Here is a 13,396-nt window from a genome sequence, read left to right on the forward strand (position 1 = left end):
TAAAAGCTACCTTTTTGATAGCAATCTTCTCTGCCAGATGCATTTCAAAATTACAGGCCCTCTGTGCAGAGACCCCTACTTAGTAATTTCTCCTCAGGCAATCATTTTTCCACTGGTGCACTCATTCCTTCTGAAGGTGATTTCCTTCCAACTGAATTAAATAATGTCACTACCAGGCTTTAAAAAAAATGGAATAAGGATGAAGGACTGTACCTCCTGGATGTGCATCTTATTCTATTAAGATATCTAAAGGTGATGAACCCCTTCAGGAAATCTGATAGGTTGTTTGTGCTGTTTGGTGAAAGGGAGACTAAGCCTTAAAGGCCACACTAGTTAGATGAATCAAAGAAGCAATCACCTACCTGGCCTACATATTCAACGGTAGGCAAGCCCCAGTGGTGCTCCACACACACTCTGTGATGGTGCAGGTATCATCCTGGGTAGAAGCACAATCGGCCTTCCAAAGGTGAAATCTGCATGGCTGCCACCTGGTCATCCCTACACTCGTTTTCCAAAAATTATAGGCTGGACATACATGTTAGGGCAGACACAGCCTTTGTGTCAGGGTCCTTAAGGCAGCTCCATCTTTCTCCCACCCAGCCTATGGATAAGTTTTGTAACTCCCAAGTGTAAGGACTGATCTAGTAGGAGGAAATGGAAGGGAAAATTTGTTTTTACCTGATAATTTTCTTTCCTTGAGTCCTGCTAGACCAGTCCAGACCCTTGAGAGTTAACTTCAATGGGTTTAAAAATATTCATATAATGAAGAAAAGGGGTGAGAAAGAGGGTCCTTATCCAGTTGCTTTGACTGAAGGCTACTGGCAAGGGCCTACAACCATTCCCCCTTTTTGGTTGAGAATGAGATTATGAAGGGAGTGTGCTCTTTGTCTCCGGAAGCTGAGCAAAATTTACCATTTGCAATATCATAAGCAGTATCTCCAATAGACTTAAAACATGTCTGTCAAAAAACAAGCCTGGGAACATTTTTCCTTACTTTTTTCTTGCTTTTCCATATTTTGTTTGACTCTGCTGTAATATGCTCCTTTTTTTTGTGCTTTTTTTGTTTTACTTGTTTTTCTTTATTTTCAGGGTTTTTTTTTTCTGCTTTTCTTTATTTTAAGAGCTAGTTTCCAAATTTTAGACACCCAGGTGACCTGACTCCTAAGATTTTTCAGGCTTGTGTCTGAAAATGTTTGAAGGTCGAATTTTAAAAGTGTTGCTCACACTAAAAGGTCCATATACATGAGTATCTGCGCCGCACATGAGCAATGCATATTTTAAAATATGAAAATTACACATGTATATATTCATGTGCAAGTAATTTAAAAAAAGAAAGAAGCAAAGTTGGGGGAGGGGCATGGGTGTTCCAGAGCAGAACCAACAGTTATACGCATAACTCCGTGTTTTAGAACCAGTTGCTGCAGCGTGCGGCGGACTGTTAACCACAAATATTTACTGCTGCTCCCGATGAGGTGTATGTGTGCAAAAATCATTGTTTAGGCCTAAAACACCAGCATGAGGAACCCAGAGGGGTCTGGATGACCTCGAGATAATACTGGGCAAACTGGTGGAACAATTGGGAAAACTGGCTATGTCCTTCATGCGACCACGTTTTAAAATCCGCTAACCTGTGTGCATTAAAGCCCACAATGTTTTAAGGAAGATACGTGACGTACATTTGCTCGAGTAATGGCTTAAAATTAGGAGCACACAAACATGCACTAGGCGTATTTTAAATCATAGATGTGCGCATAACTTAAAATTCCAGTGTTTTTTACAAACTTTTGAAAACTCAACTGACAGATCCATTATAGTCCTTCTTCACTGATGCTATGCCCAAAAGGGCATTTCCATCCATTTTAATACAGCATATATCACTGTGCTCCCTAAGGCTGGAAAAGATCCCTTGTTTCCGGCATCCTACAGACATATTTCCCTCCTCAATTGTGATTTAAAAATATTAGCCAAAGTACTGGCAGATAGACTGAGCATAATACTCCCTCATCTCATTTCAGAACATCAGATTGGTTTTGTCAAAAATAGACCAGCCTGCTCGCTTATGGTCAAACTCCTTACAGCACTATCTTCTTGTATTTACCATCAGACACCTGCTTTGGCAATAGGATTCGATTCAGAAAAGGCCTTTGATAGGGTGTCTTGGCTGTATCTTTTTTCGGTACTCAAAAGATATGGGCTCGACGGTAATATCCTCACCTATGTATCTCTCTTATACTCCAACCCTATCTCTCATATTGTCGCTAATGGCCTCAAATCATCAGAGGTAAGAATTGGTAGAGGCGTCAGGCAGGGATGCCCGCTCCCTCCCCTACTGTACATCTTAGCTATTGATCCCCTCTTGCGGAAAGTAGCTCAGACACCAGAAATTATTGGCTTTTAAAAAGGCACTCACGTGTTTAAAGTAGCTGCTTTTGCCGATGATATTTTAATTTTTCTTACCAACCCAACGACTTCGTTGGCCCCATTGCTCCACTTGCAAACGGAATATGGTAAATTTGCGGGATTGCGAATCAATCAGGTTAAGTCAGAGGCCTTGGATGTGGGGGGTTGGGTGCGGCCTTCATGGCCGGGCCTCTTTCCCTTAAAATGGGTGAATAGAGACATGAAATACTTAGGCATAAGAATTCCCACCAAGATATCAGACATCTACTGAGCCAATATAGGGCCGCTGCTGCAATCTACTTCTCAGCTCCTAAAAAAAATGGCAGGGCCTCCCTTTATTCCTTTCGGGTAGGATCCAACTTTTTAAAATGATGGTCCTGCCCAAGTGGTTGTATGGCCTCCAGATGCTACCATTATGGCTCACTAAAAAAGATTGTAAGGAAGTGGGGCAAATACTCCGGAGATTCCTGTGGAATGGGAAGAAGGCCTGAATATCGTTACAGACCCTCATGCAACCGATCTCTATGGGAGGGTTGAATTGCCCTAGCCTACGTTTGTACAATTTAGCCTGCATTTTATGATTCTTGCGGGACTTTATTGCAGGCACCTCACATTTCAGCCCACATCAAAAGCTGGTGGAATGGTTGGATTTCCCGTCACTCAATTACTTATTGCAGGCCAACAAGAAGGTGCTGTCGCCTGCTTTAGCAGCCCAACTGTTGGTCAGTGCGAGTCGGAAGGCTTGGTCTTTTTTATGTCAAACATTGAAACTCCCCTCTAGATTATTGGCTTTATTAAGTATTTGTGACAATGACTTATTTCCTCCTGCCAAAATGCGTTCCACATTCCACAGATGGCGAGATAAGGGTTTGGGATTTATATTCCAATGTTTCTCGCAAAACACAGGTTATATATTAAGTTTCATGGATCTGCAACAACAATACTCCTTGTCTTCCCTAGACTTCTTCACCTACCTACAACTACGACATTTTATCAAAGCACACAAAAGTTCTTTTAAAAACACCCCTCAACCCATGACCCTTCACAGGATTAAATTGGGTACACAATCTCAGAAACCATCCATTGCCCATTTCTGCAAAGCCCTGCAAGGGGCCTTAGAGAGGGGGAACGTACTAGAAATGTATGGCAGGTGGCAAAAGTGGTCAGCATTCTCCCTCTCCTTGAAAGAATTTACCCAGTTTCATAGACATCCCATCCCTGTCAGAAAGTGTACTATACAGGGAATTACAATTTAAATTTCTAAGACAATTCTATATGTCCCCTTATAAAGCCTTTCAGGCCAAGTTGACAACTTCTCCAAAGTGCGCTAAGTGCCAGTTTAGTCCAAGCTCCTTTTACCATAGTTTCTGGTCTTGTTCACAGATTCAGACTCTCTGGCAGAGGATCATCGACACGTGCAGTCATATCCTTCAAATTACCCTGCCAGAAGACCCAGTGTTTTGGCTCTTTGGAGTGGTACCCCGTACGGTAACAGGGGTAGACATGTATGTCTTACAGTTTTTGCAAAAAGCGAGTATGGTGGAGAAACAAGTTATACTCTGCAACTGGGTCTCTGACTCTGCTCCACAACTGGATCACAAATTGTACACCTTAGAATATCTGAGTGCAAAGTTTGCCTCACGCAAACGCTTTTTAGAAATGCAGTCTATTTGGAATATTTCCAATTGTTATTTAAGGCCAAATACGTCTTAATGGTGCCCTTTTGGATCCCCTTCAATGTCTCGTTTAGGTCACAGATAAAGGATGAGAAATGTTTGATATCACTCAATAGATCTACTGTTGCCAGAGGTTAGACCTCTTTAATGTCTAGATACTTAATTTTATTAGTCTTTGCATAATGTACTATGCATACTGTGTTAATTCATGCTGAATGTCACCACATACAAACTACCAATATAGACTAAGATGTATTAATATTCTGTGTTTGGGGGGAGGGAGGGAGGAAGGGAAGGAGGGAAGTTTGCTAGAGGGTAATTTGGTGATGCAGAACTGATTACTCTAAACTAACATTAAGTATGACTTGTTTAAATATCTCTTTACTATGTATTAGCCTATTTATTTCATGTTTATTTCAGATGTTTGCTGAAAAATCAATAAACATAAGTTACAAAAAAATAAAATTAAATTCCAGCGTATGTTCGTTTGTGCGCTCATACATGCGTATATGGGTGCCTGCATGCTCGTTTTTAAAGTTACTGTCTGAAGGGACTGGATGAGGGAGGTGAAAAGTGGGAAGAGGTAAAGTAGAGTGGAGTGGGTGAAAAGTCCAGAAGCCTGGGTTGAGGGAGAGTACATCTTCGCATTGAGAGTAAAGGCATCTGAGAGGGAAAGTGGCTCTTGGGAGGATGGCGGCGTAAATGATGATGTAAGAAACTAAAAATAACAAGGGTGGGAGGAAATGGGGAAAAATGAATGAAAAGTTAAAATAACAAGTAAGGAAACAATGTCTGTAGACACCATAACTCTCAAAAAATGGAATGGAAATTCACTAAATTTGGCATGCAGGAGGAAAATGTGAATATCTCAGATACTTATCCCAGTCAATAAATCTCTTGAAGACACCTACAAAACAGCTGCTATGTATTTATCAATCATTAAGCAACTTCTAACCCATATGAGACAAATTCTGATCATCGATAAAACTGAAGTACTGATATTAGACAGGAAGCCTGGAGTTATGACTCTCCCCCTCCCCCCCCCCCCTCACTTAAACTTGAAGACCAATCAACTGAAATTAACCTTGCTACACACACACACACGTGATCGTGGTGTAATTATTGACACTGAGCTTAATTTTAAAAAACATATCTCCACAAGAATCAAAGACAGATATCGTAAACTTTTAATGCTGAAACGTCTAAGGCTATTTCTTAATTCCAGCTTCTGAGTTTTGCTAATATTGATTACTGCAATGTACTCTTACTTGGCCTTCCTTCATCCACTATATGACCATTACAGATCCTAAAGAACTCAGCTGTGATATCTTACTATTTATTTGACCTTATGTTGTATTATGCTCTAATTATTTAATTAACTATTGTTGAGTTATAACAACGCTTGTACTTTACATTTTTACTGCATTTTATCTTAATGTATTTATTTCTTTTCATGCCTTTTGCCTTTTATATAACAATTTTATTTATCTACCTTATTTTTATTCTCTTTACTTTACTTCTCTGAGATACTGTGTTTTAATCTTAAAACAATGTAAACCATTGTGGTGTTTTCTTTCTGAACGACGGTATATCAAATCAATCAATCAATAAATAAAAATTAGAAACTTCAAATCAGTATTTACAGAGAACTGAGCTTCTCAAAAAATCCCCACATTTTTATGGGAAACTGTAACAAGCTGTTCAAACTGTTTAAATGCTGACCAGTGCTCTATTCCAGAATCCCCCTCAACTAACCAGTACTTTGCCACAGAGTAATAGAGGCAGAGAGAGAGCGCGACACAGAGACCGGGAAAATAATTAAAGCAACTGGAAAAGCATGGCACAGAAAGAAATGTCCAAAGTACACATACGCACACCACCCTCACACATCCCTGCTTCCAGCACTGCCACAGAAACAGCAAAACGGATGTAGGTGCTCAGATTAGTCTACACACACACACAAAACCTTGCTGCACATTTCCCACCACGCGTAAACCTACCCAAATACACATCTATCTCCTACACAAACCCACTTGCATACCCAACCCACACACACATCCAACTTAGAGACACGCACATATACCCACATTCTTGCTGTCCTACACTACCACATCTGCTATCTGCAAACACACAGCCATGTTCACCCCACACCCCTTCAACATCTCTGTGTTGAAAAGCATTCCCGAAGCCATGCCTTTGCATGCTTTCCCTAATTGTGATTGGACTAACTTAATACATTTTTGGACTAACATTTGGGAGGTAATAATTCTTTCACATGTCAAACAGAATGAGTAGGTCTTTGGAGAGTTTGAATGAGTGAAAATCTTTGAAAGTCTATTATAGACAAGGGCTTAATTTCCGGGTGCCCATCTTAAATTTTGCCAGCTATGTTTTAGCCCAACTAGATTTAGGTGAATTTCCAGCCACAGCCTAGCTTCCTAAATTATGGCTAGATTAAATAAAATGTATTTGTTCCTAAAATGTTAGCATTTTTGGTAACATAAATATGACATGTATTTTTTTTTCCTTTTTACCACCATAATTTATTTATTTAGTATATTTTGTTCGCACCTTTTCATTGTAGCACAAAGTAAGCTACATTCAGGTACTATAGTTATTTTCCCTCTCCCCAGAGGGCTCACAATCTAAGGTGGTACCTGAGGCACTGGAGGGTAGGGGACATCTTGAATGGCAAGAATTTGTTCTAGGAAGGTAAAGTACCAATTTTAGTAGCTACAGTCAAGTGGGTCAAGGGGGAAGTATCAGTTTTGGAGGGGGGGGGGGGGGGGAAGACAACTGCTACCTCTGCTGCTACTGTAGACCTGCTCTGAATAGAAAGCTTTCTTTAACTGGATTAGCAGAGCAGTTGACTTTATCTTTTGTCAGTTTTAGCTCAGAATTTGATAACTGTAATAAAATTGATTCCATAGGCAAGTCCAACACCTAAAACTAATAATAAGGGAGAAGGTTCATATGGCTTCATCCCTGCCTTTGGAACTATTATTAGGAGATGTACTAACTTTAGCATTCATCTGCCTCAATGGGGATAGTACAGTCCTTTTCTCTACTCACTAGGTTCAAGCTTTGCTCCGTCTTGATTTTTGTCTTCAGATTAAACTACAGTTTTGTTGCTATACGAGTTAGGTCTATATCTTTTTTTTGTGGGGAAATATAGTATTTATTCTTCTTAGGTTGACAGATGGCAGCACAATGCGTGACGAAGATAGAGCTTACCGTATCCTGCGACAATCTGTTGGATCTTGATGTTGGGTCAAAATCTGATCCACTTTGTGTGCTTCTCATGAACTCAAGTGAACATCATTGGTTTGAGGTATGAATGCAAAAATTTACTTTTCATGGGATTTTTATCAATTAAAGCAAAAGTCTATTCAAACACTATTAAGTAAAAGAGAAAAAGTTTTGAATATAACATTTCTGAGACTCAGTGGCAGATTAGGCAGGAAACCAGCCCACCTAGTGCACATGTTCCCAGCTTCTCGCTCATCTCACCCCCACTCATGATAAGTAACTCACCTAAAACTCTTGTTGAAAACCATCATAATATGTGCTTTATTATTTGTTATTCATTACAATGTTTTTTTTCCTTAAACATCAAAACTATTAATAATAATCACATTTTTTTCTTTTCCATCATACTGTTCAGTTTCTTCCCATCCCCTTCTAGATGTTGCTCTGAAATGTTTCTCTCTCACCTTCTATTTATTTCCCACAACTCATCTCTGGTCTTACCCCTCCATATCTTGTTCACTATATAATTTTCTTTCCATTTACCTAGCTTCCTTCTCTGTCTTTTAATCACAGCCCTCTACATTTCCTCCTCAGTTTCTCATCTGTCTTGGTCATTCTACCGCCATCTTATACTCCAACAAAGCCCTCCATTTTTCATGCCTATCCAAAGATTCCCTCTCTCCATTCCTCTGTTAATCCCTCTCCTATGTTTCTTCTCTCAAAACTCCTCTAATCCCTTCCCTCTGTCTCTGCCACTCATCCCCAAGTCATCTCTTTTGTGTGCTGGCCTGCCCCCCATCAAGACTCAGTCTCCCGAAAATAACAATTCAATTGTCAGGTTATTGCAGATATAGTCCTCCCTGCATAACCATCTCTCCTCTTTCCTCCCTTCTTTCCGCTTCACTGCTCATGAGGACCTATCCCCGTCTCCAACTGTATGAGATTGCTGTCTCTTCCATATTGTACTCGCCACACACCAAATCTCCTACAATTATATTTTAATTTTTTTGTATTTATATTGCTTATATTTATATTGCTTATGCAAGTATGACTTTCATACTAGGCTTCAGTTGATAATATATCCAAATACTGCTCTCGGCATTCAGCCTTATGTCCAATCATACGTAAAAAATGCTGAACAATGTGATGATAAACCACTACTGTTTTATTTTTGTATTTTCTTTGTTGCAGTTAAAAGGGTTTTTTGAAATGATCATAACTATCGTTTTAATGTTTTCTTCATTACAAAAAATGGTTCAGAGTCAACTTTTCAGCTTCATCTGGTTAAAATAGAGACTCTTTGTATGTTCATGCATAGTGGCAAGAAAAACTTTATCTACTATAATGCATGCATGCAATAATATGGTTTGAATCTGTATTCAATGCATACAAGTCATTTCAGACTTGGAAAATCCAAGTGTGAAGCGACTTGTAACTCTGCCAAAGAGTTCCTCTAACATTACACACAGTCTGACTTTTAATCTTGTCATAATGCAATTCTACCAAAGGTTTCCAGTGATAACATCTTGCATGTTGTCCTTCATTTACTATTCTATGTACTGATACAGGTTTAAATACCTTACCTACGGAAGAAAACCTTGTAAAAGTATATTATTACTTCTGTCAATTACAGAATGTCTTCCTATACTGTTAGCTGATTCCTGCTGAGTCTTGTCTGTTCAGCTCTTAGAGTGATGGTTTTCTGATAGGACCCAATGGGGCGTGAGAGAACCTGACCTCCTGTACTTAAATTTAAAGAGTGAAGGAGTTAATGGTGCAGACTTTCTACTTCATTATTTCAAGTGAATCTTGAAAGGAAGATTATTTGAAAAAAGTTGTTTAATGTATGAAAACATTGTCTGCAAATGAATACTGTGAAATTTTGTTAAAACATTTGCATGGTTAAGTTTATAAAGTCCTGTGCATATGGTGTTGCACTGCTTCAGTGAACAGGTTAGGAATCACTAACAAAATAAAACTGGTATAATTTGTTTTCATTCTAGGTCGATCGCACAGAGAGAATTAAGAACTGCTTGAACCCTAAATTTTCCAAGAAGTTCCTAATTGATTATTATTTTGAGGTGGTGCAGAATCTAAAATTTGGAATTTATGACATTGACAACAAAACCATTGATCTGGGAGATGATGATTTTTTGGGAGAGTTTGAATGTACTTTGGGACAAGTAAGTGCTAGTATGTACAGATGATGTGAAAGTAAAGCCTGTTATCAAATAACAGAAGATGAAATTGGGCAAGCTAGCTATGGATACACATTAAAATCACAGGGCCTATGTTGCATTTCTGTGTTGTCAGCAGGAGGTAAGTGCATGCAGGCCAACACCCAGAAGCAAAAGACAGGGAAAGCAACTTGCAGTCAAGAGCTGACTAATATGCAGACATAATCAAGGGCACTGGAAAAGGAAAAGAGAGGTCTGAAAAGCAGAGGGAAATTGGGGAGGAAAAGAGTACAAAATATCCTTGACACCACCTAAACCCTCATGCACTTTCTCTCCTCCCAAACGCCTTAAACCTTATGAAATTCATAAGTTATCCCTGAAATTTAAAATATTCAGTTTTCTCATGCTTTCTTGAATTCTGTTACTTTCTTTGTTTCCACCACCACCAGCACCACAGGGAGGCTATTTGGTGGGTCCACCACCCTATCTATGAAGACATATTTACTTGTATTACTCATCAGTGTATGCTCTGAGCATCATATCATGACCCATAATTTCTTTTTCACTGAAAAAATGCTGGACTCTTTTATGCATTGTTGAAATCTTTGATGTATTTGGATGTCTTTCATATCTCCCATCTCCTTCTGCTCCTCTTAGGTGTACATATTTAATGACCTAAGTTTCACTTCATAAGCAGGGGCGGATTGGCCTATCGGGGGATCGGGCATCCCCCGGTGGGCCGATTGCTCCAGTCACGTGGTCTGCCGTGCGCGGCCGTGACAGAGCCACACTCGGCAGACCACGTGACGTGTCCTGGGCCGGCCTGGGTGGCGAATACCCGGGCCGGTCCGACATCGTGAGTCCACCGCTGTTCATAGGGCTTCTGGTATAGAGAGACTATTCCATTTAGCAGTCCAGCTATAGTCTGCCTCTACTCTCTTATCTTTTTAGAGATGCAGCCTCCAGAATTACATAATACTTGAGATAAAAGGTCACCAATTATTTGTACAGAGGCATTATCATCTCCTTGTGTTCATCTTGTTTACACAATATCCATGGCTCTGTGGGAGAAAGCACATAATTAGCCTGTTGCTGCATAATTTACAATCTGCCTCACAATCAACAAGCCTGAAGTTTTCCCACCTCCTAATTCAATAATCTGTAGAAAGCTATAGTATAGCTACTTTCAGTCATGGCCCTCTCCCATCTCCCCCCTTTCTGCTTTTGCCTTCCCCTCACAAGCAGCCTGCAAGAAGCAAGAGGAAAGGGGAATAAAGCTGAGGCGGGAGCAGATGGAACAAAGGAAAAAAGAGGTACAGGGCTCACTTATTCAGTCCCTCACCTCCTATTGTCCCCATCTCCTATCCTGAAGGGGAATGATGAGGATGGAGTGGACTAAACAGGAAATCAGAGTGGTGAATCCTTCAAAGATTTCTTAAATCAAGCAAAGATGACTTTGATATACTTCCTGAGTGGTGTGATGACATTCTTCTAAAGGGACATCTTTATACAAAGGTTCTTCCACTTGCATATGTGGCCAACCATACACCAGCTACAAAGACCTGAATGTATTTTTGAAAGCTGCAACAGCTGGTTTCCTATGGCTGACAAAGACAGCATTAATTTAAATTCATAGTAGCCTTGATGTCCGGCACTTTCATACCCTTGTCTATTTTTCACATTCTGCTGTTTAAATAGTATAAATCAAAATCAATTAATGAGGAGTTTGTTTCATCGATCTACACCACATACTCTACAGTTTCATCATAAAACAAGTTATTGAAGTATTGTAAAAGTAACTAAGAATAAAAAAAATAATCTTGATTGCATAAGTCTTCATACCCCATGACTCAATTGACTTTCTGGGGAGACATCTAGAATGATTTCACATAACTAATACAGTGCTAAAATAAATATTTCATACTCTGGGCTTGGCTTCTCAATTTACAGTCTGCAAACTCACTGGTTTTCTTTCTCTGGTGACTGACACACAGTTTTACAGCTGAAGACTGCTGTTCATGTTCTTGTGGACAAGCAGTGCAAAATACTATTGTGGTGCCTGTTGGATACATAGTGATTGAGGTAAAGAATCTGTGGAGAGACTGCATTCAGTAACTTTTAATTCACTGCTGTATTAACAACTCACAAGTTAAATTACACAGAAGTTGCAATATGGCAACACAAAGAAGGAACCCTTATTGTACTTATATTACAAAAACTGAGTCTCGAAGTCATTAATATATGAATAAAAGTACTTTCCCACTTTTTTTCCTACCTGCAGGATGTTTCCATTTTAAATCTCTCTTATTCTACAAATTTTCCAGATTAAAGGCCAGATTTGGTGATCTGTTCAAAGTTGCACAGCGCTAACAGTAATGGACAATGCTGTCATTGTCTTAAGGTCTGATTTTATCATCGCTGAATAGTATTCTTTACCTTTTGAGATTTCTTCTTTTTTTTTTTTAATTTATCATTTTCAAAATTTACAACAATAAAACTTGTGTTGTGATAAACAGATATATCCATACATATTACAACTGAAATACAATTTTTAAGAATAGTTATCTTTTATCTGTATATTTCTAAGAAATTAAGGGGGGGTTAAAATTTAGTGGTTTATAAGTAAAGAAAAACATCATTTTATTTTATAAAGCCCACAATGTTGAGACCCAGCAAACAAACTTATCCTACTACCAAAACCTGGTCAGTAATCTCTTGGGTATGAGTGTCCAAGAATTTACGCAATTGTAATGGTTCAAAGAAAACATAATTTTTAATCAAATAATTCACTAAACATTTACAAGGATATTTTAAGGTAAACTTGCCCCTCTGGTTACTACCTCAGGTCTCATAATAAGAAACTTTTTTCTTCCTTCTTGCGTAATCCTCGAAAGGCCTGGATATATCCAAATTTTTCCACCATGAAATTCCTTTAATCTATTTCGCATAAACATTCAAAATACTAAGTCTCGATCCGATGGAAGAGTAAAAGACACAAATAATGTCCTTCTTTTTGAAATTTCTGAATCCAACGACATTTCCAGAACTTGAATTAAGTTCAAGGTGACTTCTGATAGTTGATTTCCATTCAGTTTTTCTTCTCTTGTAGGAAGATAATATATTCTATTAAGCACTGGTAACATCTCAGAAGATAATTTTAAAACATGCACGAGATATTTCTTGAACCTATCATAAGGGGATATGATTTCCATGAACGGAAAATTAAGGACTCGAAGATTTGAATATTTTCCAAGGTTCTCAGTATTCTCCATTTTCTTAAGATTCACAGCCCTCTACCCTTAATATTTCATGCTGCACCAACTCAACTTTATCAATTCTTGCCTCTAATTGTTCCATTTTTGTATCTTGTAAAGTAATTTTACTCTCAATGTTCTGAAATCGCAGATTAGATTCCAAGGTAATCTTAGTTAAATTTAAAATTGCTGTCTCCAAACCTTTCAAAGCGCTCCACAAAGAATCTAAGGTAATTACCATTGTTTTCACCATTAGGGGAAAATCTTCCAACTGCTTCTTAGTCGACTCGTCTCCCATTGCTACCAGGTTCCCTATCTCCACCCCCAAATTTTCTTCTTCCATACTGGTAGCAGAATCTCCAGAAGAAAAATCTCTCACTGGCCTGAACTTTAGCTGGTTTCCTGCTCCTGCTGTATCCACCCTTACGGGTTCGCAGAAAACCCCAGGCATCAGTTCAGCCTTCCCTTGTTTCAACCTTTTGAGATTTCTTATTCTTCTATATAGGCTGGGGTTGTCTGTGCACCTGTGACCAACTGCTCCATGGAAAACCCTTATAAGCTGTATAGGCAAAAACTCATAATAAAACCTTTAAAAATATAATCGAAGCAGGAAGCCTGCGAAGAAGTTGTTTGGAGTGTT

At 38.9% G+C, this 13,396-nt stretch overlaps 1 protein-coding gene across 1 annotated transcript in view; it reads left to right on the plus strand.

Annotated features, from left to right (window-relative positions):
- Positions 1-13,396, plus strand: part of CPNE3 (copine 3) — a 156,693-nt gene that overhangs the window by 38,608 nt on the left and 104,689 nt on the right. Inside the window, exons 2-3 of the mRNA XM_029591614.1 lie at positions 7,268-7,407; positions 9,329-9,508. Of these exons, the coding sequence (XP_029447474.1) occupies positions 7,276-7,407; positions 9,329-9,508 (312 nt within the window). The 5' untranslated portion in view covers positions 7,268-7,275. The remainder of the gene's footprint in view (positions 1-7,267; positions 7,408-9,328; positions 9,509-13,396) is intronic.

The sequence above is a fragment of the Rhinatrema bivittatum genome, chromosome 2, assembly GCF_901001135.1.
Source record: "Rhinatrema bivittatum chromosome 2, aRhiBiv1.1, whole genome shotgun sequence".
Taxonomy (NCBI): Eukaryota; Metazoa; Chordata; class Amphibia; order Gymnophiona; family Rhinatrematidae; genus Rhinatrema; species Rhinatrema bivittatum.